Below are 25,586 nucleotides of genomic sequence, written 5' to 3' on the forward strand. Positions count from 1 at the left end.
ACTATACATTTCAGAGCCTATCAAGGAGTCATCATAATCTGATCTGCTCCAAACCTGGAAATAAAACGTACTAGTCTAAAGGAACAACACCACCAACAGTAAGACACTGACTTGTGCCACTTATACTTTACCTGTTACAATTGGAAGAAGATATAAACATGCATCAGAGGGCACTATTTGATCCACAAGTTATTCTTCTACCTTAATTATGTCAATACAGTGTAACTTCAGAATACAGAGGACTTACTTCAAATTTTAGTTGCTTCTTGGAACCTGTGCGCGTGTCATTTTCTTTTTCTGCTCTCTTTTCATCTCCACTGCAAACTCCATCTGTCTTCTCTGGAGGCAAAGCCACTGCAAAAATATATTTAAGAATAAACACTTATAAGGAAACGTCAAAGCAGTCTTATATTTGCAAATTTCTCTTCATAGATAGGGTGAAACTGATTTCAGCAAACTTGTATGAGAGGATCATTATACTTGATTTGCTTTTGTGTTCACTTCACATCTGGGATAATTTCAGCAGACAATCTACCAACAGCTTTTAGTACACAGCCTCTTCTACAAATATCACTAGAGTCACAGGAGGTTCAAACAAACTGTTATGAATATATAAGTCAGCAGTACTGTTACTGTAAATAAGTTGAATAATTTTGCAAAATATTGAAAGTATGTGACATATTGCAAAAGCATATTGCATTCACCAGCAGTGAATAGAGTAATGAAGCTGAAATGAAGCCCCCATTCTGTTCAAGCTACCCTCTTCAAATACACACAAACCTTATGAACTTCCTAAAAGGTAACACTAACCTGCCAAAATGATTAAAACTGTGTTGCTTTTTTTTTTTTAATATGCATGAAAAAGTGTATTTCACCTAAATTTCAAGTTAAAACATTTGCACTTCCATAATTCAGTAGTACTCATAAAGGACATCAAAATACTAACATCGGACATATATCACAGCATATCATATAATAACATATCAGAAAGATATATATACTTCTTATGCAGATTAACAGAAAAATGCCCAGGAACTTAATAGCTTAGGCTCCGACAGAGGCACTCAGTACCACATTTGATGAAATCGTAACTATGAATATAGAATTATTTTCATCAGATGTATGAAAATGTACACAGATTTTTAACCCTACTCTCAGACTTTTCAGATATGTTTTTTTTTGCATCCGTATGATTCTCCCAACAATGCTATGCCCATACTTCATTAGCCATAGCAGTAATCCTGCCTTCTTCCCCCAAAATAAAAGGCATTACAAGAATTTAGGCCTAAACGTCAGCATTTTCCTCTTGTGCTGCAACATGTGCATTTACCCAAATGCTTTATTCTAATGCTATGTTTCTTGGGTATGCCTTTGTAAGTAAAATTTCATGTAAGTGCCAGTTCAGTAAACTGAAATTCCTTAAAAAAAAAAAAGAGACATGATTCCCTCCAGGTCAGAATAAGCCATTTCAAACTCAGTTTACTCTGTGGTTCAGCTGGTGTTTGGCAGTACTGAGGTACCTCCCAAGCACCCTCCCAGGAAAGCAAAGCACTAACATGCTAAAAAATAAGACATTTACATTAGATATTTTTCAATATTTTTTCACAGATAAAAATAGAACAATTAGCTACAAACAAAAAAAAAACCTCTTCACCTTCCCATAATTTTATACTCTCAGAAATTCCAAAAGCTAAGGTTTCTGCCACAGCAGTCACACTGCCACATTGCAACGTGTCACATTTTCTGGGCTCATTTCTTTGCTTAAATTTAACGCTACTGCATTACTGGTTTTGGTCTTCAAAACTGTAGCATCCTATAAAAGAACCAGTAAGGAAAGGGGGCAATGAGGTAGAAACATGAACCTTTGGAATTTCCTAACTTCAATATTTACCTGCAGCTGTGGAGTTTATACTAAATCCAGCTTCCAGACACGGACATGTAATTTGCCTTGTACAAATGCAAGTAGACATGGACTCTATCATACCCATACTCACACAGTAATAGACTTTGATCTCTACTCCAGGCTATGTTAGAATTCCCTATACCAAACCTGAGCTAAGCAGGAAGGCCAGCTGAAGAAAAAGAAAGCTCACTTCATGGCAGTTTCTTTCCTTGCCCATTTAGTGTAGTAGTACTGGATGAGCAGAGATTGTTTGGTTTTGTACAGTGCTTACCATAATGAAGACACATATTATAACAAATATTACTTATAATACAGAACTCTGAAGTATATCTGAAGAAGGCCATATGTTTTATATTCACTTTGACCGTAAATACCACTCTATATTTCTGGAAATTCAAAGCCAAGGCCACACACACCCACAACCCACCATAACACAATCAATAAAAGACAACATTTGGATATCCACCTTAGGTCAGCCCTGTTGCTTCGTTCCAAAACCAAAAAGAAATGAAAAGTCCTTCATAACAACTAGTCACATTAACAACGGTTCTTCATAACTATTAAACGTGCCCTAGATTTTGAGTGGCTCCTTTGTACCAGTGACCAGTTCCTCACATTGACAAATCTAAGTAAGCTGACAGAAATATTTGTGTGAGGGACTTTTGCAATCCCTCATAGTCTGGCTCCAATGAATGTGAAATAAATGAAAGTTGGGCTGGTATGACCCTTAGCTTTGTTGGAACAGTAGACAACTATTTGAAAAAAAAATACACCTACCTTATCGCAAATGCTTTTAAAAGTATAAAGGTATATAATGTTCAAAAGACTTTTACAGTGGTCTTTTATCCATTAAGGGACAGCATCCCAAACATTGGTCTCAGGGCACTGAGGAGCAGATCTTGCACAAGGTGACTATTCCCTGCACCAAAGCTCTCTCTTTTTTCTTTTTTCTTTTCTCCTCTGTCAAAATGAAGCATCTTTTGCAGGACATACACCACTTGCTTTTGCACTGCACTGAAAGCTACTGGTGTGTGCAAGGAGCACCAGAGCTCTCCAGGCCATGAGGTGCTTCAGAGAAGAACAATGCCAATGGCACAGACCTACCTTCTGGTTTCAGGAACAGCCCTTCCACTGGCATGTTTAATAACCTTTCTGGATGTACAGTATGTGTGTTCAGATAGGAAGCTTTCACTTTAATGTATAATTTATGTAACAGAGGAAAAATGTGCTCTGACAAATTAGTCCTCTCAAAAAACAAGAGTTCAGCTATTGGGGAAGGAGGGGATACATCTTGCAGTACACTCCTTGAGAGAGTTTAAGTACTGTATGCCAGAAATTATCCTCTTTGAGCTTCGCTGACCTTTGATCTGAAGAACTCATTGGCCTCGCTGCTCCAGGGAATTACCCTTTGAAATCAGTTATTCATTTTGGAGCTCAGATGAAATGGGGAAATCTGGTGATCTCATCCTGATGTCAAGCTTCATTCAGCAAAGAAAAATGAAGTCTAAATGAGGAAAGTTTAAAGGCAAATATGGAGGTATTAAAGTAATATTTATGAGTGATCAAATAATGTGTCTGTGCATATATCCTTATGTGCCTTATCCAAAACCCAATGAGCATATATGTAGAGTGGAGTACAACTGTTTTGTCCAAGAAGCAGAAGTGTTTGGTGTCTTGTTTCTATACTTAGTTTTGACTATTAACATGCTCTCAATTTCATGAAGGATACAAACACATGCTGAACCTACTTATAAATAAAATTAGAATGTCTGCTTGGGACAGTTAAAACTGGCAGCCTGTAAACAGAGATCCACCAGTGAGCTGCATGCCAAGGTTCAGCTATATTCACGATGTGAACTTCCTTTCAGCTCTGCCAATGATACTAAACGAGACCAGACAAGATTGCTATCTCAAAGGAGTGTGGAGAATTAATAGACTGGTGTTTCCAAAGTCTAGGCCATCAAAAATAGGTCCATGTACAAAATATCATCCGTGCAAAAATACTTACTTACCTCCCCACTCAGATAACAAGTCCTGACAGAGAGAAGGCTCTACATAGATTAATACACTGAGAAACCTACCCTGTTGTTGTGGGAATCCACAACTGGAGAAAAAAAATGTATATTTATTGCTTCCCGTGGGAATAACCATATGCTCTCAAAAACAATGTTCTCTAACAGAATGTTTCATGAATTGAAATGCTGCATATGTTTTCTTTATGATGTTCTCTTTTCTTGTTCATTATTAATGGTCTTGTATTCACTTCTATAACCTTAAGACACTATAAAAATGCGTCTGGACAATATTTGAAATTGGAAAGACAATAAAGGAAAAATATTAACTTGGAAAAATTGTGAAATACCATTCTTTCATGAAAAACAAACTGACTGGCTTAAGTGTACTAGCAGATGTTTCTCTCTAAGATTGTTAATTACTACCACCCAATTGCTCATAATTGGAGGGGGGAGAAAGGCAGAATGAACACCAGTTTAAAGATAATAAGGCTCATCCCTGAAGAATCAACATTTTTCCCTCAAAGGTTGATTCATTCTTCTGAAAAGGAGTGGGTAATAATTCCAACTGTTCCTTAGGAATCTCAAAAAAAAATTTAATAAAAATAATAAAAATCCCAGAAATGAGGTAAAAGTAATTGCTGTGCTGTGCATACTGAGTACAGAATACTAGGTTTCTGACAGTGAAAGTATTCTTCACTGACCTGCACCTTACATCTGAGAATAAGGAATTAAAAAAAAACGGAAAGCACAAACAGAGCTGCAGTCAGGTCAAAAAGTGACTGTTTAAAGTTCCACCCTCACTCAGGTGGCTTGTCATTTCAGATTTCTCAAACCCTTGTTCAAGCAAAGTACTATGATTTTTAGCAAATTATCTTCTTTGTCAAAGGACAGCTTCACCGTTTTTCAACTGTACCAAGCATTTTAGCCAAAAGGATTAAGAGGATCCCACGGCCAGATGCAAAAAAAAGATGCAACTCTGATGAGCGCTCACGTCTAAGCTAACAGCTACCGAGTCAGAATTTACACAGCAATTATGAGAACTCAGGCTAAAGATGAACTACTTCAGAGTTTATATGGGATGACAGCCATTTAGAAAGGTATTTGATAGATCACAGTGCCTTAACTCAGAACGAAGAACTATGGGAGAAGCTATGCAACTCCACAGTGACAAATTATGACTGGATGTTACCAGTGACTATTATCTTAACGTCAGGGTCATTACTATGTAATTTTTGCGAGAAAACAGAGCCAAAGGTAAAATTGGAGAATTGACAAAAATGCCACCTATGAAAGTCTGCATCTGGCATACATGAAACAAAATCCTTTGAAGTGAAATATTATTAGCCTTCCCCTCAAGTCGGATAGACTGGATTCCCAGCAATTCTTTAAAACTACTACCAGAAACAAAGGGACAGAATTATCTGTACACAGGGAAAAATAATAAACTACACACTAGAATCCGAGACTTGTGGGGGAGTAGGGTAAAAAGGAAAAAGTAAAAGTGAATAGACATATCAAGACAAGGAGATGAAGTCATAAGCGCTTCTGTAAGAGCTCAAATGGAACTTCAGTAGCAATATTTGACTGGTGGAATTGAACGTCAAAAAGCTGGTCCGAGAGAACTCAGTAGTAAAATTCCTATTGACGTCAACAGGACAAGGGTCTCACTTCCAATTTATAGATCCAGCAGACACAGCAGAACTTCAGGTCAGATACTATGAGGACCAAAGGGACAAGAAAAGAATTAATTGTGTTGTTTTTTCCTGAAGTCTCTGATGTCTAACTTATCTGGTTCTGTCAACATTTTTTTCATTGCAAATCAGGTTTGACAAACATAACTGACATTCTTTGCTGACTGCACAACCACCTGAGCAATAACAACTGCCTGATAGTTATTGAGAAGTCCTGTAATTAACAATTACATTCACATTCAAATTTCACTTTAAAGTTCTCCTGGAGGCCATGAATTAAGAAACACCACCCCCATTAAGCACACATTTTGGTTTTATTCCACAGGAGTTGACTGAAATACATTCCTGATGGAGATAGCTTTGCTTGAGCGAAGGTCCTCTTCTCCTGTGGCTCATGCCCACATGCAGAATAGGACCAGGAAGCAAGTAACATTCCTGATCCACAGCCACCAGAACAGCAAGCACATAGAAAAACAGACTCGTGCTGGGTCAGTGCCAAAAGCATGTATTCAACTTTCTCTGGCTGAAAGCTAAAGCTGATGAATTAGACACACCCTTCAAAACAACAAAGATCAAGCTGCCTTCTCTGAAACTTACTGTAGGGAAATTAATTGTCCATTTTATGTCCAGTGGGACAAATCAAAACCAATTTAGCAAAAGCTGTATACCAGTAGTGAGGAATAGATATTTTAACCTGAAAATATGGAGAGAAGTCATTTTCTTCTATTTCCGTTTCTTGGTCACAGCACAAATTAAGGGTTCAATTACACACCACAGAGAGGGGGAAAAAAAAAAGTGTCATAAGACCTGCTGCCAGTGCCCAACCATGGGGATAGTTAAGCATAGAACATACGGGTTGTGACTCAGAACATGTGATGTCTTAAAAAAAAAAAAAATTAAAAAAAAAAAAGAGCCCAAAATGTTTCAATCATTCAGGCATCAGATAATGATTCTAACTGACAAGTCACCACCAGGACCTTTGGGAATTGCTACACTGAAGTTCACGTGGATGTTATCATGCAGCATTTTCTCTCCTGAATAAATAACACTCAGACTCACAGGTCTGTGCGCTACCACCTCTCCCTAACGTGTCAATTCTCATTCTCAACCCCAATAATTTCATATTTATAAATGGAAGTATTTCCAAATGCTGATGTAGAATCACAGCATGGTTCTGGTTAGGTCTGGTGTCTTGTTTTGGTTGTCAGGCTGCAGGATTTTTTTTTATTTTATTTTTTATTTTGTTCTTAAAGGACGTGTACTAAGGATGCACGCACAAAGGACAACACAGTCTCTCTCTGCTAACTAGCGTATAACTCATACATGCTTAAACAGTAAACCTAGATTTCTTGCACTCTCTCTGGAATGAGTTTGCTGAAGGGAGGGAGTTTGCTGAATTTTGCCAGATTATGATTCCCTTTTCCAATTAGTTCCCCAACTGGCTGTATTTCATCAACAACAACTGCCAGATTAAATGCCTTACTTGACCATCTTCACCCAATACACTTTGATGTTCAGTTCTCAAGCTTCAAAATACCTTTTGGATGAAGATCAGACAACACTAAACAGAATTACTAATTAATTAAGCAAAGTTAAATTTTAAACACTGTTTGTTGTGTTAGCCAAAAGCCCGAACAGAACAGTCTTTTTTCCCTTCCTCATCGAAGATCAAAGAAGATCATTTCTCCCTCCCCTCCCCTACTTAAAAAAGGGGAGGCTGGGGGGGAAATCGCCATAAGCTTTGGTCAGAACAGTTCAGGATGATACCTGTAGCAGCAAGACTTGTGTTTGATCGCTGGGCATATCAAAAGCCACATTAACATAACGCAATCTGCTATAACGATCTGCGTCATTTAATGTGGGTAAGTGCTTCTTAAATGAGAACTGTCACTGTCATATGGACCACTTACCACTTTCTAACGGTGTCGTGTGTCCCTGGAGCTCTGAATGGGCCCGCAAAGTGCTGGATTCTGTTGCAGAGCAGTGACAGATGGACACCAAGCGATCATTTCTAACTTAAAGCAAAGGAAGACAGACCTCTCCCCTCTAAAAATGGCTATACACTGACTTTGGTAACAATTTTGCTTTTGAAAATCCCTTCTCAGTGTAAGCTGCAGATATGTGTGTTCACATAGGATGTTGTGTCTTAAATTTTTTCTTGTCTCCTCAGATTTTCTCCCCCGAGATACACAGGGCAAAAAAAAGAAGAAAAAAGTAACACTCCGAGACCTTTTATTCAGATGAAGACAGAATAGGTAATGCTATTAATAATGTAGGCTTTGATATCAACTCCTTCCCATCTAACTTAGATATTCAATGGGAAAATCTCGTTTCCACCACCTTGCTATGTAACAGGGCCTATAAAGGTATTTGAGCTATAAAATTCATTCCATCCGAAAAGCTTCCCGTGAGGAAGAACACCACTCTGACCCTCACAAAAATAGCTTTGGGAGCAAAAAATAGTCTTATACTGCAAAAAGTCCTATACTGCAAAAAGTCCTATACTGCAGTATTATTTTGGCTGTGCTGAATCAGTTGCACCTCTGACAACTCTCTCATAGCTAATGTTCACAGCAGGTTCAGTGTTCCCATCTGCAGAGACCGACATCTCACTGTGAGAGATGGGGGAAAATGAAGATTTATCCACAACACATCGTACAACTAGAAAGTGACATAGCGACCAGCAGGCCAGCAAATACACGTGTATGCACAAGCACGGGTCTCTTGTACTTATCATATCCATATGTGGGTGAGGAATAGTACTGAGGTGATACATCACATACTGCAAAACATCTAGAGAAATAAAATTCCGCACTTGGATGGCGCCATCCTCTGTAAAGGCTCACAGAAATGACCAAAGGGCCCACAGTACCACACTCCAGTTCCACACACTCAAATCCTTTGGAGGGACTATAACTTTCCCCTAAATAAATCTTTTGCACACACAGCTCAGGGCTGCCTGGGCTCCCCTTGGTGCAGAGCCCCATGCCCAGCCCTGGCTGCAAGGCACAGCAAAGCTCCCCAGCTCCTCCAGAGCCCTATGAAAATTCCACGGCTAGGAGCTCTTCTACTTCTGGATACTTTCTTTTACAACTTCTATTCTTTCTCTCTCTTTTTGTTACCCGTACAGTTTTAAATCCCTTTCAGTACAAACTCGAGCACTTTATATGACATGTTTTACTGGTGAAAGGACCGGGATGGCTGGATCAGATTTCTAAAGCAAGAAAATTCTGATTATTGGTATTTTTATTTTCTTGATAGGCTGGGGGGTTGGGACTTTCCATCTAACAAGAGCAGCTGGACTCTGAGCTCTTTCAAGAGCAGAAATGTTGCTTCAGGTTCATTTCCACAGCCCCATAGTGCTGCACTTATTATTTGCTTTTACTCACAAACTAGTTGTGGTTAAAAAAAAAAAAAAAAAACAACTCTTCCAAACAAATGACATTTTATCTTTTTCTCCACAGGAGAATAAGGTTGACTGCTACTTGTGCTTTGAGGTTTGGGTATGATTGAGATGAAACATCTGTTGAGAAAAAAGGTGTGGGGGGGACTTTTTTCTGCTAAAAATATCGTGTCTTTTTTTTCCACCAAACTTGAAACATGTGATGAAATTCAACTTTTAAAATATAACCCTGGAGCTACTTGAAACTATAAAAGTCTCCTCAGTATCTGAGGCAAGTCAGAATTTCCACTGTTCAAGCTGGGCTTTTATAAAGAGCAGACTTTAGAAAAAGCTGTAATCTGTCTAGGTAACAAAGGGCACTTGTTCTGCCTGGTGAGGTAAAACTTTGGGTTTCTGTAGCTACTGCAGAAGAAGTGGAGTATGAAGCACACAAAAGCACCCTGACTGATACACACTTTGAATTTGGAACAGCAACTGGCAAAAGCAATATGCTTTTCACTGAAATTGCCTCTATATGTCTGCATGTACACGCTTGTGTATTTGTAAGGTTCGGCAGGATGACAGGTTGCTGTGTCTCAACTACCCAGCCCGAAGGTTCAGGCAGCTATCAAGCTTTGCAGCTACATAGCCAGCTATAAAAAAATGACGGCTCCTGACTTTGACGCCAGCTAGATGGTTTCTGCTCCTTTCTGCTTCTGAATGCATGACAGAAGTTCAAGAAATATTTAGTCCTGTCATAATCTGTGTGCTCACACGAGACACAGAGACACACTGAGATATGAAGCCCCTCCAGTTAGGAGGGCCTTACAGGAGCATGCGCATGGGAACCAAACAAAAGCCTATTGCAGAAAGGCACCAAAACCCCAGCAAAGGGAGCACTCTGAAACTGGGTTGCCTGGCCGTGTCAAGGTCAAGGCAAACACAAGAGAACGAGAAACCTCAGTAATATTTGGGAGTTGAAGCAGGACTTATTGCCTACTGAATACAGTATTGTGAATGAATTTAATGTTTTATGTAAAGGCAATGGATTTGAAACGAATATATTGTCTTCTGAAATAGCAAAGGCCAAAACGTATTTCAATTACAAGAGCAAAAACTGGAATAATTCCATGAACACCAGCATAAGAGTATTATCTGGCCCCATATCTTTGCCTAGAAATATGCTCTAGTTTCACATGGGTAAAAAAAGAGAGTCACGAGAGAGTCAGAGAAGAATGGCATTTTGACTCACTTTTCAAAAACATGTTTAATAAAACCTCCACAAACCGTGGTCAAAGCTACAAGAAAAATAACTGGTAATAATCATTGCTGGGAAATTAAAAGTAAAAAAGGACCTTTGTTCTTCAAGTAGAATAAATGAAACCACTGGTATTCATCATGTTTCCAGAGAGATTGTTTTCGAACTCCTAACTGACGTGTTCCCATATTTCATTCTTTGTTCTTGGTGGTGGATGTCCCGGGGCAAAGTTCAAGAACATTTTTGTACTGCTGCACACGTACAGTATCGTAGCGTTACCTCTGCCCCATGCACACCAGATCAGCTGTCTCCCACAGTCGCTGTGGAGCCCATCGGATTGCCAAGGTGTATCTGATGGCAACCTTGGCACCTGAGCCCTGCCTCCCGGATAAGTCACTGCAGCAGAGGCAGGGGAGCAGGACATGCAGACACAGCTAGCTGTAACCCCCACCTGGGGTGGCAAGATGGGTTTGCCAGACCAACCCAGGCAGGGGGCAGCCAGCGCAGAGCTGTGCACCAGCCCCCATTGCTATGTGCTCAGGACCATCACTACCCAACCTGAACGAGACGAACAGCTCACTTGGATATGCCTACACAGTGCTCCTCCTCTGAATCACGAGGCTGACAGCCTGAGCGAAACGTCAATGGCCCAGACTGATTTGGCAAGTTCTGATTGCTCAGGCCCAGAACTTTCAAGTCTCATGCAAAGAGCATGAGCCTCACATCACTGGCACCCATCTCTTGCCCCTGCCTCAGTCCTTCTACAGGGTAACTTCCCTCAGGCTTCACACACTGGTGCGAGCAACCAGCCTGCTGCCAAAGCTCTGCCTCGACAGGGATGCTGTGCTCACCTTTGGGCTGTGGAAGGCATACTCTTCCCTTTGATGAGATCTCCTAAGCTGTTTCCTTTGCCTTTTGATTCTCCTGCTTCTCACATGCACCATGCAGAGAAGCAACCCGAGAGACATCTAGACCTAGGTTTTCAACAGCTACTCCCCCAGGAGACATTTTGCCTCCTAGCAAAATAGTTCATGATTGCCCTGGAGCTGAGAAGGAATGAATACTCTTATTGTTAATTGATCCTTTTTTTAATGACAACTCAAAAACAGCATTAGCTTCTCTATGAAAGCAGAAAAAAATGCTAGTCTTAGGTACAAGGAAAAACTATGGAAAACTCTAACATGCATATAATATTATTCTAAAAGCTTTCCATGTGTAAGGTGTTCACTAAATGTCAACTTTTTGCTTCTGAGATACTTGTTTACTTCTCTTTTCATTTTCTTGGTTTTCTACTGAAATATTTTCTATACTTTACACAAAATTAATATTAACATTTGGCTTTCTTCAGCCACCATAAAGAACAGAGACCACTTGTAAGCTAGGAGTTTTGTTATGTACTATACTATGAAACCCTCTCTCCATAACGTTGTAAGGGACAGAAGAACAGGCACAGATGCAGGAAATGCAGGCTCTGTTCTCAGCTCTTCCATTGTGTCCTTGAACTTGCATGCATTCAGGAACAACAACTTTCCAGCACTTGGGAATCATCTGAATATAGAGATCAATGTGCAACTATTACTTAGAGCAGGTGGGATCTTCCCACTCTGACACAGGGGTTTAATAACCAGAACAAAATCCTCAGACTGTAGACAAAGTGCACCATCTACCAAAAACTATTAGGCAACACCAGTAGGAGCTGGTGGGCTGCCACCTAAAGAGAGCGATTCCCTATGCACAAGGAACAAGCCCAGCACGGGCAGCAGAGCACATCCCCTCCACATGGCTGCAGCTGGCTACAAGGGGGAGGGCTGGCCCTCTGAGGTGGCAGAAGAGCCCACCTTTCACTGCCGATCTGTGGTCTGCTTGCCAGCATGGACGGGAGCTGTGACACACCGTAAAGGTCCGTTTGGGAACACCTGGAGACCACTGACTCCTTGTGCACAGGCTACAGACAGCCATTGGATGGCAACAGTCTTTCATCACTACTGACCTGGCTGCACTTGAAACAGCAGCTCTAGAAGTAAAAGCTTCTGATCCAAATACCAACCCCCCTCAACTGGAACAGCTAATGTTAAGAAACACTTGCACAATTAAAAAAAAAAAAATAAAAAATTAAGTGCCTTATGCCATAAGATTTTCCTCCCACTCATGGCAAACAGCCTACCTGCTTTTATAATTTCCTGGATCTGTGTATGACCACAGGAAAACTTCTGCTAATCCTACCAGTCTCATGTTCTTTGGTGACTTTTGTTCTAACTGCCAAACTAAGCAGTTTTCTTTTGGCACTTTCCACTGCTCCTTCCCCCCCCATGTTCCTTGGTACTCCTTCCAACTCACGGTAAGCAGCTTATCAGCTTCCAGCCTAGGCAGGGACGAGCTGCGTGTCAGACACTGGTGGCTGATGCCAGTGGGGCATCCTCAAGCTGAGGGTATTTATTAGAGTTGTTTCACTTTGCTTTGAGGAAAGGGTACAGCAGAAACCTCTTGGCAGCTGAAAAAAGTACAGCCAGCAAGCAGATGATCACCAGTCTGAGGTGATCACGTAGCATATACTTATGTACAGCAAAGCTATGGTAAGTGCGAAGGATTAGCAACAAGTCATTAAAATGCAGAATTCACATAGAGCCACCACAGGCTGACCACAAAAGCACTTTTAATGTAGAATTATTTGCCCTGTTTGCAGTATCAGTGATGAATAGGTGTTTGGTTTAAGAAACGACAGAAAAGGGAAAGCCTATATCAATAGTACTAGGCGAGTAATAACAACAGTGCTCAGAGAAAGCAACTTTGCCTGTTTGCAAGATGCGATCTATGTGCTTTCTATAAATATGCTGATGTTTCATGCAAATAATATATAGGAAATTATTTCATTTATTTTCCAAAGCATAAATAACCATTATAACTGAAGACATTAACTAGAAAGGTACGTGAAGTTTGACGAAACTGCTTTTTGTTACACATTCAGACCCCAGCCTAGCAGACCACATGAAGGTGTTGCTAACACAGACTATTTCAATAGTTAGCAATATGAAGATATTACTAACAACAGACTAACAAAGTGCGGTAAAAAGTGTCTTGCACGCACATAGCATTTTCACGATACACATTTCAGAAAGTTAGCTAAGACTAGTTAAATTGTTTAAGTTTTCCTTTGCTGATGAACTTATAAACAATTTGGGCCCAAGTACCATACCTTGCCGCCCTTCCTCTGAGTTGATAACCCAACAGGCAGTCTTCCAATTACCAGTTTTAGAAACAGTCAGTCATATCTGCTCGGCCACAGATTCCCCGGGTGCCGGTCAGAGGGAGAAGAGACAGATGAAAGACTGACTGGACATACTAGTGACATATTTTGAGAAACACTTAGTAATACTAAGAATATAATTAATTATTATTCTGCTTTGCTAAATACAGCATGCCTCACTTGAGGGTTTAGAAATTCTATAATGTCTTGTAAATGTGTGAAAAGTGCTCCAAGTAGCTCTTTTACAGATATCCAAGACAGATTTTTTTCAGCAACAACATGCGCTTTGAACTCTGCTGGAGGGCTCTCTAATATTTATGGGCAAAAAGATGACCTGAATAATTTTGTCCTTTCTGGTACCAGAAGGGGGAATGTTTTTTATCTACAGCATGGAAGGCTGACAGCAGTTTGGATGTCTGTTTTAGGAAAAATATCAAAAAATGGGTTTATTGATTCAAGTCAAGTTCTGCCACTGCTTTCAGCAGGACCCTTGGATATCATGTTCACATAACGCACCAGGAAGGCTTGGATCATCTCCAGTCTTCTGTCAAGAGAATAATAATCAAGACATCACACGCTAGACTGACAAACGAAACAGGGCACAGATTGCTATCAGCAGAAGAGGCAGCTTGTCTGACAGGTAAAGGACTAGATTGATCTCACAGAGGTGCAAGATTTCTAGTTAGTAGAAACACTTAAGTCATCCTTTTCAGAACAGTGACATGAGAAATCATATTATCACATAACTAATTGGGGTGATGAGTTAGGTGTCTCGTGAGCTTAAGGACTTTACCTTCAACTCCAAAAGGCAGCTGACGTGGACTGATAGCTATCTCCCATCGGACTCCAGAGAACTTGTATTGCCAGAAGTAGGAAGTTGCCTCTTTACTGCAACCAGTCTGTGTCAGAGCAGGATTTTCCTGCTACAGGTTTAGATGTCACAGGCAGGTAAAATCAGTCTGCCTTGAAAAGTTTCTAAATGTTCAAGTAAAAAGACTGAGGAAATCCCAGTTCACTTCATAAAGACATGGAATGGTCAAATAATAAAACTCTCCTGGTCTACACGCTTTAGCTGTGACAATTTCCCCCAAATTAAGAGGAAAACAGGTGAAAATCATTCTAGAAAAAAAAAAACAACAACAAAAAACACACAAAAAAACAAGAACAGGTCTCTTGAATGATTCATTAAAAACCTTGTTTGTACCTTGAAGAGAAGAGAGACAACTTGGATGGCATGGCTGAACACACCAGTAGCATGTAACTTTCTGAGCCACCTGTGCAATTCCATGACGGAAGAGCAACTTGCTATTTGATGCCACATTCAATTCCTGCCTGCCATTTTGGCTTCCCTGCTGAGATAAAATGGAAAAATATCTTCCAATGTCTGTGCTAGTTTTTTGACTACTTCCAGAATCATCTCCAGTCAATTCAGTTCTGCCAAACTACTACTATTCTAACTAGTTACAAGGAAGGGAAAGTTCACACTCTTTTATCTTAGATATGAAGAGTGATGAAGTTCATGCTTCCTGTGCAGACACTGCTGGACAAGAAAATTTGTATGTTTGAGCATAAGAAGTATGTACACAGCCACGGCAGACTACACATCACATGTACTCCAAGTTTGGCAAGTGGAAGTCTCTGAAACAAAGAGGGAAAGCACTGCTGAACTTGGAATAAAAGCTGCAAATGAATCCTCTATTAAAATTTTATCCGATTGAATTAGTTTTGAATTACTAGTGATAGAGAAAGAAGGGCAACAAAGACTGTAAAATAAGAAGAGACTAAGGTTTCCCTTGGTTTCTTTTCTGTCAAGGAGAATCACCAGCCATGTAAGAAAAATCTAAAAATTGCCAATTACAGTGACTTGCCCAAGAGCAAAATCAAAGGCAGGTGCTGAGTATAATAGACAATACCGGTCAAACTGTTTCTTTCTGCACAGCACTCAGTAAACAGAGTCGCCGCTATTGAGTTCTAACCTCTTGTCATGCAGCAACATTGAGTCAACAATCCGCTCTCATGGCTTAATGCTTTTGATGTTTACTTTGTTCTTTCTATAGTTCAAAAGAATGCACTAATGCACCAGTCCTCTTACCAAATACAATCTTAATCCCAGAATCCCGAGCCTTTTGCTGTTGGCCAGTTAAGTCTGTTAAAACGAAAGGATTTGATCAAGCTTTACATAACAACACAGAAGTTAAATCCAGCAAAGAGAGTTCTTTTTATCTGTACTGCTCAGACGGCTAAGAGATGAAAAAAAGAGAAAAAAAAAAAAGGTAATGAACTTGGCTATGTAAAACAAAATAAGGAATTCAATTATTTCTCTTATTGCCACTTTGTCTTTTCAGTGAGAGCCTTCTAAAGAGCTCAGATTTATTCTCCAATAAGGTCTCTGAGTGTGAAGGCTATAACTCTTCCCTAACCCAAAAGAACTGTGACACCTGCTGTGCTTTTTTCTTTTTCTTTTCCTTTTTTTTTTTTCCAAATCTTAGTAATGTTTCTTTTTTTTCCATCAAGCATTTTCCTGATTAAAAAAAAAAAAAGAAAGAAAGAAAGAAAGAAAAAGAAAAAAAAAACACAAAAACAAAACATTAAGCATTGTAGGTCAAAGTACCATGAGAGAAGAGGAGAACAATTTTGTACTTGGGAAACAGATGGGCAGCTCTGAGGAAAAGTAAGACCTAAATCATTTCAAGTAATTAATGCTATATATAATACTTCTAAGTCAAGATATTTTTTTTCCCCTAGTTTTTTCCATCCGTACTGTGTATTCATAAAGGTAGAACATAGGCCAGTAATTAGATGCTTGCCTGGTACTCGGTAGAGGTGTGTTCAAGTCTTTATCGTCACTCATGTCCTATGTCAGCTCAGCCCAATTAACCATTTCTCATTGTGTCATAGCTCCTGGTCTCTGAAACCGGTAACCAAAGCTTCTGGCTGATACATAAGTGTATACACATGAAACAAATGTGTTACACCCATACCTATGTAAAGACTGCAAGGTAAAAAAAATAAGGACAAAGTTATTTTAGATGGAAAGATTAATATCCTTTCTAGAATATTAATTGCATTTTCACACTAAGCATTTCTATCCAGAAAAGAGTTATGAGAGTGGTCATCTTGCATTTTAGCCGCACAGAATTAAAACTGTACACTAACAAAAGTCTCAAATCAAGTTGCAGATTCACTAGGATGCAACTTTTTGCCAATATCACAATTTTATACTAACACTATCATTCAAGAATATTACACCAGTACTAAGTACAAAGTTACACAAAAAGGGCGAAAGCATCCTACTTCAACACAAGCTTCCAGTATCATCTGCTAATCAGAAGCAGCTTTTCAATTCAAGAGGTCATTCTGGGAAGTGGCTACGGCTGCCTGGCATGGAAAGCGCAGCCTGGAGATAAGAGAGCAGCAGGGATGAGGACCAAGCAGCGTTTGCCTGAGTGCAGGGTGGGAACAGTTACCTGCCTCCCAGCTGGGCAGATGCTACAAAATAGTTCTTCCCCAGTGGCAGCACGCAAAGAAAGGACCACCTGCTGATATCTAACTTGTCTTCACTACCCAGCTACTTCATAAGAAACAAGACAGATCAGGAGTAATAATGTAAAACTGTCCTTGCCATTTAGCTGGAAAGCCTAAAAGTAAGTCTAATAAAAACAACACAGCTGCTGAATAGTTAGAAAATATTAGGTATTGTAGATTCTGTTTTCTATGCAAGACAATTCTTCACAACAAAGTAAAAAATAATTAGAGGCAAGTAAAAGGAAGAAATGAGACACAGAAAAATGAAATTATTTACCATACTGGCATTTAATATCCTGTGCTAAGTATAATATTGGAAATTTAAAACCACGCTTTACTACAGTTATACCCTATTATGAGGGGTGGGGAAAACTGTGAAGTTAATACTGAAACACTTATAACAAACAGACTCCACTGTGGCAATTATTTCATGTTGTTGTTTTTAACACTAGCCTACAAGAACCTGCTCAAATTGAACTCCTATGTTACTGGCACGTACTGGGGAACCTTCTTTGTAAAGCAGATGTGATAGAAACACGGGCTCCAAGAAACATAGTCTGTTAACATACTTTACAGGTAAGGAATTGGAAGAGAGACATTCTTAACATGAAGAGTCCTTCACAGTCTATTCCAGCATCCTGCCTGCACCTCAAAATTCACATTCTGAAGTCACATATGGGTTTCATCTGGTGTGCACAACATACTCTAAGCACATGCATACAAACACTTACTGATGCTAAGTACTGCAGCTGCAATGCAGGTGATGCAGGCACAATTCACTCACTTCACTGAAACCCATTTTTCTGTTCAATGTGAAAAGTCATTTTTGCAATGGCTCATGCTTAAAATGAGTTTTCTTCCAGCAGCTCTTTGGGTTTTTCCAGCTCAGTCTCAGCAGGTCCCAGAGAATGAGATTACACCACTATTACATCAAAAGTGCTGCTATTCTGCAGCCTTTTTTGATCACTGATAACAGATTCAGCAGTGGTAGAACAATTGTTTGAGATTTCTGTGCTACAAATCAATTGGCAGTCCTTGAATGGAATTTGATAGCAGAATCCATTATATTATGGATAAAGATGTTCCAAGAAATACTCATTTACACTTACTAGAAGAAAGCAAGAAGCAACTAATGACGCAGGCTGACCTCTCAAAGAAGAAAAGATGGAGAAGGTGTTATTAGCTTAGCTAGTATATAATAAAAATAGTAAAATAACAAAAATAAAGTCAGAGTTACAGACATCATATTTTTAGGCATTAGAAAAGCATTTGTGGTAACCACGTTCCCACCAACACAATTTCACTCATATATAAGCAACAAATGAGTACAAGGTTATCAATGAAAAAAGCTACATCACTGCCATGATTTGAACTTAAATTCACAATTGGATTTTGCCAATACACAAAAGGAGAGAACCCTACCCAACACTCAAACTTTGTAAGCGTACTCAGCACAGCAAACTCTTCCCTCAAGCACTGAACAATCTGCTGCTGGTAAAAATTATGCACACAGAGTCTTCCTGACCTCTCCAAGCACTACCTCTGTCCCCCTCTACTTGAAGCATTTATGGTCTAAAAAATTTAAAAAGAAAACCAATATAAAGTTGGTGTGAATTTTGTTACAACCCTTGTCATCTTTTAGTCTCTACCACCAGGAACAAACAACTGGATTATAAAAAAGACAGCACTTTCCAAGTAATGCTTGACATGGTTTGATGCTCTAAATGAGTTAAGCATATTGTTTCCACTAGCCTGTAACATAAATCTAGCACGCAGCCTCTACAACTACTTGTTATGCTAGAGAGTTTCCCAAAGAGTTTCTGAAGACTCATTTCCTCATTTGTTGAAAAGAATGACCAACAATGTACCCAAATTAGTTTTATCCATTCATCAATCCCCACTTGCGCAGCTGAAGCTCAAGGGGCCTTGGCTATGTCCTCTGGCACGCGTAACACGGGGTCCTTATTGAAGGTCCCAGAAGGCCCTGCCCACAACAGTGATCCCATCTCCATTGCAAGAGAGGCCTTAGCACAGAGGAAGATATTAGATGAACCTTGGAAACAAAAAATTACATGAAGCAATGATGATTCCATTCATATTCAAGCGAAAGATACTGTGTAGAAGTCTCCCATCTTTTAGAAATTAATGCAGGACTTTCCAAGTCTGGCTTGTGTATCACAGAAGGGTGTGTGACATAGCACAAAACCCAGTGCTAACATTTCCAATGATTATATTTACTGCTTCTACTGGAGACAGCACTATTTACCACTGCTTCCACTGCCAATGGAAGTAGCTGGACAAAAGGTTTGAGCCTATTAATGAATACATTTGGGTTCTGTAATACAACGCGATGACTTTTTGATTCTAGGAGCACGGTCATAGGAGATACAGAAATAATACCCTAATCCCATTTTATCAGTTCTGCCAGGCAAATGACACATCAGTATAGCAAGAGCTGCACTGTCATGTATACATTCCTACATTGATTTGCTCACTGACTTATTCCAATATCCCTTAACATTAACCAAGAAATTTTGTTCCTTAAATACCTTCTAGATGAAAGTGCTCATCACCAATAGCGTCTCTGTAGCCTTCCCCAGATAAATCCTGTTAAAAAGAGAGAGAGAGAGAGAGAGAGAGAATAAAAGTTAATGACAAATATACTATATACGAAGTATCAAGGCATTAAGAAGATATATATATATATATATATATATCATCAGGATTAAATAAAAACATTAACAGGAGCACAAAAGCTGTTTTCCAGGAAAGAAGTTAATCACTTTATTAGTGGTAGTTAATGCATCTGACGCTATTTTAGAATGGTCTGGACATACTTTAGAACAAAAATTTAATGGAGATTAACAGATTGTACTGGGCAATAGAAAAAAGTGTTCATATTCAAATCCTTTTTACAAAATAGATTATAATATTTAGCATTTCAACATTCTGTCAATCAAGCTAGATAAAAAAAAACTGTGAACGGAAACGATAAAGGAGAAATAAGCCCTTCACTACCCACAGAGGAATGTTATCACTTGGTTCCACCAACAAACAGAAAACTTTCATATGCCAGAGGTCACCCAAGAAAAGCAGATACCAGACTCTGAAGAGCTGCCTGATCCTTCAGTCCTGAAATTAATGAAATTTTGTCAGCCCCAGTATGTCTGGAGCAACACAGAAGCAGAGGCCATAGATATGCAGATGATCTATCTCAGCCCCCCAAAAAAGTTCTCTAATGGTGCTGAAGTAGTAATAAAGGGCATCAGTACAATTTGGAGCTAATCCCACTTATAAAGAGCCTGAAGAGCATTTTTAGTCTCCTATTAGCAACAGATCTTTCCAGCTCCATCCCTCTGCCCCAGCTAAGCCATAAGCAATCACAGCTAACCTCGCATTTTGCCTTCTTCCATTAATTCCGAGCACTCCAAGCATTACCGTAACATCACCAATCTTACATTATAGTCACGCTCCTTAGATTTCCACAGACACACACTGACACTGATAAATATTTATGGTAATAAAAAAGAATATGGTCCTAAGAAGTTGACGCGCTACATTCATAGCCATTTTAACTTCACCTACAAAAACATATCATGAATACAAGGCAGAATTCTCAGCATTAACCTGGGGCTAGGAGTAGACAATAGGAAGCTTTTTGCTTGAGGTAAAAATAAGAGAAAAACCTGTGAAAATTAATATCTGGTTGTACTCATTTGCTTTATTTTTAAGCAATTTTATCATGATGAATACAGTTCATCTCTTTTTCCTGAAGAAGCTGACAGAGGTTCTTTTCTAACTTCCACATGCCTAAATGTTATTCTTTGAGATTAGTTATCAGAAAGTAACTAAGCCACAAAAGCATATCTCAGGAATTCTTCGGTATCAATTTCTGCAGCGGCATTTTAAAAATCAGATTCCACAAATACTACTGGTTAGCTAGCCCAGAGACCCTGAGAACATTGTTCTCTTCATGAGCAGATACCCTGATATAAAGTTGGAACTCGGGCCAAAAGGCACTGAGAAATGCTGTCAACCTGCTCCAAAATGCTGGGATTTTGCACAGCACAATGCTGCTATAAAAGCTGTCAGTCTGGATTTAGCTTTACAAATCACAAAAACTTTGTTTCTTTGAGTTCTTGTTCCAGCAGAAAAGCTCCCTTTTGAACAACTGCTGATTAATATCAAACACTGACTTTAATATACGGAAGAAACGGACATAGTGAACGAAAAGAAGCCATGAATTGTTGGCGTAACTTATATTTCTGCAGGAAGATGGCCTTTCCAGGGCCTTGCAAAAGTTGGTATACTTTCATTTGATAAAATTCCCCCATGTCATCATTTTCCAGGAAGCTGAGAGCACACCTGGCTGCTCTCACAGATAATGAGGTACCTAGAAGTGACTACCTGGCATATACAGCCCTTCAGCTCTGTCCCACAATGCCATGTATTTAATAGCTGCTTTTTACTGAAATCAGAATTCTTGCTCCTTCCCCTTTCTGCCCTCTTGGAAAAGCATTTCTGATTTTCTGACCAGTGACTATGCAATGAGTAGGTATGAGCTTAATTGTGATGTTCCTGTGAGGAGAATACTATCTAGTTGGTAGCCTTCATCTCTTAATATTTTAAGAAAGCAAGCAGTGTGTCCAGGTAGCAAATGTTGCCCCTTGAAATAGTCATTAATCTCAGCCTCTCCAAAACCACAAGTCATTATTTTTTTATGATTTTTCAAAAGATGTCACTTAAAATTTAGCATACATTTCTTGATGTAAAATGCACCATCATGTAACTCAATGGAAAGGAGAGAAGCATAGACCAGCAGAGCGAAGCATTGATATTCTATAAACCAGCTTCTTTAGTTTCTCATTGTTAATCATTACATGGTTCTTAAGTAAATATATTTTATATTCTAGTCTAGTTTCACTCCTTTTCTAGCTCCTAGTTATTTAAGTTGAAGTAGTAACTTAATGCAAGGAAATTTCTAATAAGTATTTTCCCCTTAAACCATATTATTATAAATCACCACGTTCTAGAAAGTGTTTTTATGATGTTGTACCATAATATTACTGTTAAATGGCACAAATTGACAACCCATCCTGACACTGATGAGGGTATCATTTGAACATTTTGGTGACATATTTAAGCAGAATTCCTCAGCTCCCATTCAAATGTGTTCAGTGAGAGTAAGACTGTGACATGTGCTGTCTTTGAGAGACAGATGTGTATCTGAGAAAGGGGTGAGCAACTCTTAAGATTTTACAGGAAGGAAAAAAAAGAGAGAGAAACTGTATCATTGATCATATTATCAATCACTCTTCTTTTATAGGGGAAAAAAGAAAAAAAAGTAACCCAGGAGAGTTTCTAAGACACATCACAATCTAGATAACTACCAAAATGCACCTGCTTGAGAAAAGGGTTCAGGGTAGTTTATGCAAGCTCATGCTCAACAATAAAGTACAGAAGCTAAGCCAGTATCAGGGAAAACAATTTTGACTGCAGCTGGTACTGCAGCAGGATTATTCTCCCAGTCACCTGTAAAAACTGCCTTAATGCGAACAAACAGCGCACCTACGCCCAGCTAGTCCAACTCAGAAAACAGACTGGAGCAAGAACACAGGACAAGTGCATAAAGCATAACCTGAAGCTCAAGAAATTCTAGTGGGAAGAGAGGGCTACAGCCAGGTAGGAGTAGCTGACCCTAGGGAGAAATGTCTGAGCACAAAGGAAACATAGGCTCGAGGGGACAAAAACATTGGTGGTGGCTCTGCAGCAAGGGCCTCCCCCCACGCCGCCCAGCAGCAGGAGCCTGTCCCGCGGCAGGAGTGGTGCCGGGGAGAGCAAACGCAACAACATTTAGGTCATAGGTAGTTGTACATCACTGTCCTGACACGATGTTTTAAATCACAACACTGCCTTTTCAAACTGGAACACTGAGTCATGAAACAACCAAAACCAGATGTACCCTGTGAAATACTATATAAGTGAGGTCAGCAAGCACTTGAAAGAAGAAAGAGAAGAAACATTTATGTAGAAGGATTATTCCAGCATGCCACTTCTGTAGGCTTCTAAACTGGAACCCATCGAGAGTAGGTGTCTGTACCTCACCAGGAGTTTCCCAGACAAATAAATTGGCCTGTGTTAGCCACTAACACAAATCATGCCAAACGTCTAAAATTCAGGCTCAAACATCTGCTTCAAAACTATGAACAGCTGGCTGCCCAGCCTGCATGGAGCGGACCTGGTGTCCCACGTGCCCCATTCGGATAGGTGCTGCTGTACGCGGCTTGGACCATAGAGGGTGGGGAGAAGAGTTAATTAGCCCAACTTCCTCAGAAATGCTGCTGAGCGTACACGTACACAAGGAAGAAAAACAATCTTGAAAAGCTCCCACACCCCAGGGCTTCTATTCAGCTGGTTACAAGTCAGGCACTCGTCACTCGCGACGCACACCTTTGCTATGCAATCAGACTCCAATGAATTCTAACTCACCGGGAATTTTATTTTTTTAACCCCAACCCTCAGCCCTGACTGCCCTGTGCAGTTTTCTTATTCATACAAGTCTCTGGGACTTGAGGCCAGGACTCACTCTGGGGCTTCCAGCTATTGACTTGCTTTTCAGCAGCTCTCTGAAACGGCTGCCACCCAAACCCTCACCCGTCGTTCCAGCGATGTGCCGGTATCACTCACTATAGTCCTTCACTGCCTTGCTGCCCTTCTGCTTCCACATTGAGGTCAAGCTCCTTGTCTTCACCTTCCAGGCTCTGCACAGTTGTATTTGTGTTCACTTCTCCCAGCCCCCACGCCCACTGGTTTCTTTACTCTTTGTCACCACCGTGACAATTTCTGTCCATCCTGGCTCTGCCTTTTCATGCCACTCTCCCCAATACCCACCACATAAAGGCCCAAGCCACAGAGTGAAAATAAGGTGAATTTTAGCAGACATGTTTGGTCTAATGTGATGCTTAACGCAGTTTTGCTCTTACTGTAAGTAGAGACAGCTTCATCCATAGATTTATTAGATGTATTTAAGGGTAACCTTTGATTTAGGTAGGTTATCATCACAGCAAGCACATTTTTAAATTTGGAAGGCCCTACTCCCTATATTACTGCACAGCCAATACCGTGTTAATCAACATTTTTCAAAAAGGAGGTGTTGTTTTTCTCCAGTAGAAACAAGTCACTTTACCTCTCCTTCTTCAAACATCTCATTAAAATCCTTTGATTTAGCCTTAAGATACTCAATTTTCAACATTTTTGGCAAGGAACACATACATTTTCTGCTTTAGTGAAATTCTTATCGAAGTATCATATTCACCACTTTTCCCAAGTAAAACACATGTAAAATGATAAATTGTCAACCAAGAAAACTTTACTCTCAACTTTTGCCATTCTGAAGGAAACGTATTTTGTTCTCTCTTTATTCTGATATTGATGCAATAAAGTTCCAGTACTTTTTGAGAGAGCAAAGTTGAAGAAACATGTTTCACAACAGGACTGCAAGGGATAAGACATGTGGTAACTCTTGCGGGAGTAGATTTGACAGTGGTTTTAAAGCAGCTGCCAGTGAGAATGCCATGTAACCTATACACAAACTTCCATTCTTGATGTAGACTAAAAACGATCCCAAGAAATAGAGGTTCAAGAGAATGAGGATGCCCTTCGGTCTTTCACCCAAACAACTGAAGGCTCTGTCAGCTGTAAAGTGGCAATTCTGAGCACTTCAGTCTCACCTTTGGGAAATGCCAGGTTTCCAAAATGAAGTCTGATTCTCATATAGCAAATCCTTAGCGTATTTGGAAAACCCACTCTCTCAAGGACGCTTCGGGAAACCCACCCAAACCCAAGAAAAGTGTTGTGGTTTGTGTTTGTTTGTTCAGTCTTGTCCAGATGAAGAGAAAGAGGTAAGAGGTTTTTAGAAAAACAAGGGATGGGTGGAACCTAGTTCCCCCCCTGTGGGTATGTGAAATTTCCCATGGACCAGAAACATAACCATATATAACTATGGTCAGCTCAAGCCTAGTATTCACTACTAAAAACCTATTCACACCTTAAAAGAAAAATAATATATATATATAAATTTTTGAGTAATATCAGTGAAAACCAGATATTTGGATATCCAAGGTGAACATCATTTGTTCCCAATATAGTTTCATACTTAGCCTTAAAACTCTAAAATTAAAAGTAATAAATTTTAAACCACTTGTAGTCAGACATACTTGGAGATGACATGTCCCTAGGTAAGCAGCTGTCACACACACAAACTCATGCAGTCAAATATGTATAAAATGGAAGTTTGTACACATAAACTTCTGCAATAACTCTAGTCACAGGCAAAACACGAAGTGTTTTAGGAATATATTTTGTGTATGCATTTGGCTCTCTTTCCATTTGAAGCCTTCATATTACCATCCTCTTCCAAAAATGTTTAAAGATCCCCCTCTTAAGCCTTTTCAAATATACCATATGCTTCTGTATTAGAGTTGGAAGCTGTGTAAGACGAGAGATTCCTTCCCTGTTCATAAAGTAACCTATATACATAGGGCCTTACACAGGTAAAGCACGTATTCC

The 25,586-nt window shown here is 39.6% G+C and overlaps 1 protein-coding gene across 4 annotated transcripts in view; it reads right to left on the reverse strand.

The window, feature by feature from the left end:
* NKD1 (NKD inhibitor of WNT signaling pathway 1) overlaps nucleotides 1-25,586 on the reverse strand; it is a 289,759-nt gene that overhangs the window by 21,278 nt on the left and 242,895 nt on the right. For all 4 annotated transcript variants that reach the window (XM_080552897.1, XM_080552898.1, XM_080552899.1 and 1 more), the window contains 2 exons: nucleotides 19,568-19,625; nucleotides 248-354 (listed from right to left, as the gene is read on the reverse strand). In XM_080552897.1, the coding sequence (XP_080409023.1) occupies nucleotides 248-354; nucleotides 19,568-19,625 (165 nt within the window). The remainder of the gene's footprint in view (nucleotides 1-247; nucleotides 355-19,567; nucleotides 19,626-25,586) is intronic.

This window comes from Anser brachyrhynchus (genome assembly GCF_964034855.1).
Source record: "Anser brachyrhynchus genome assembly, chromosome: 12".
NCBI lineage: Eukaryota > Metazoa > Chordata > Aves > Anseriformes > Anatidae > Anser > Anser brachyrhynchus.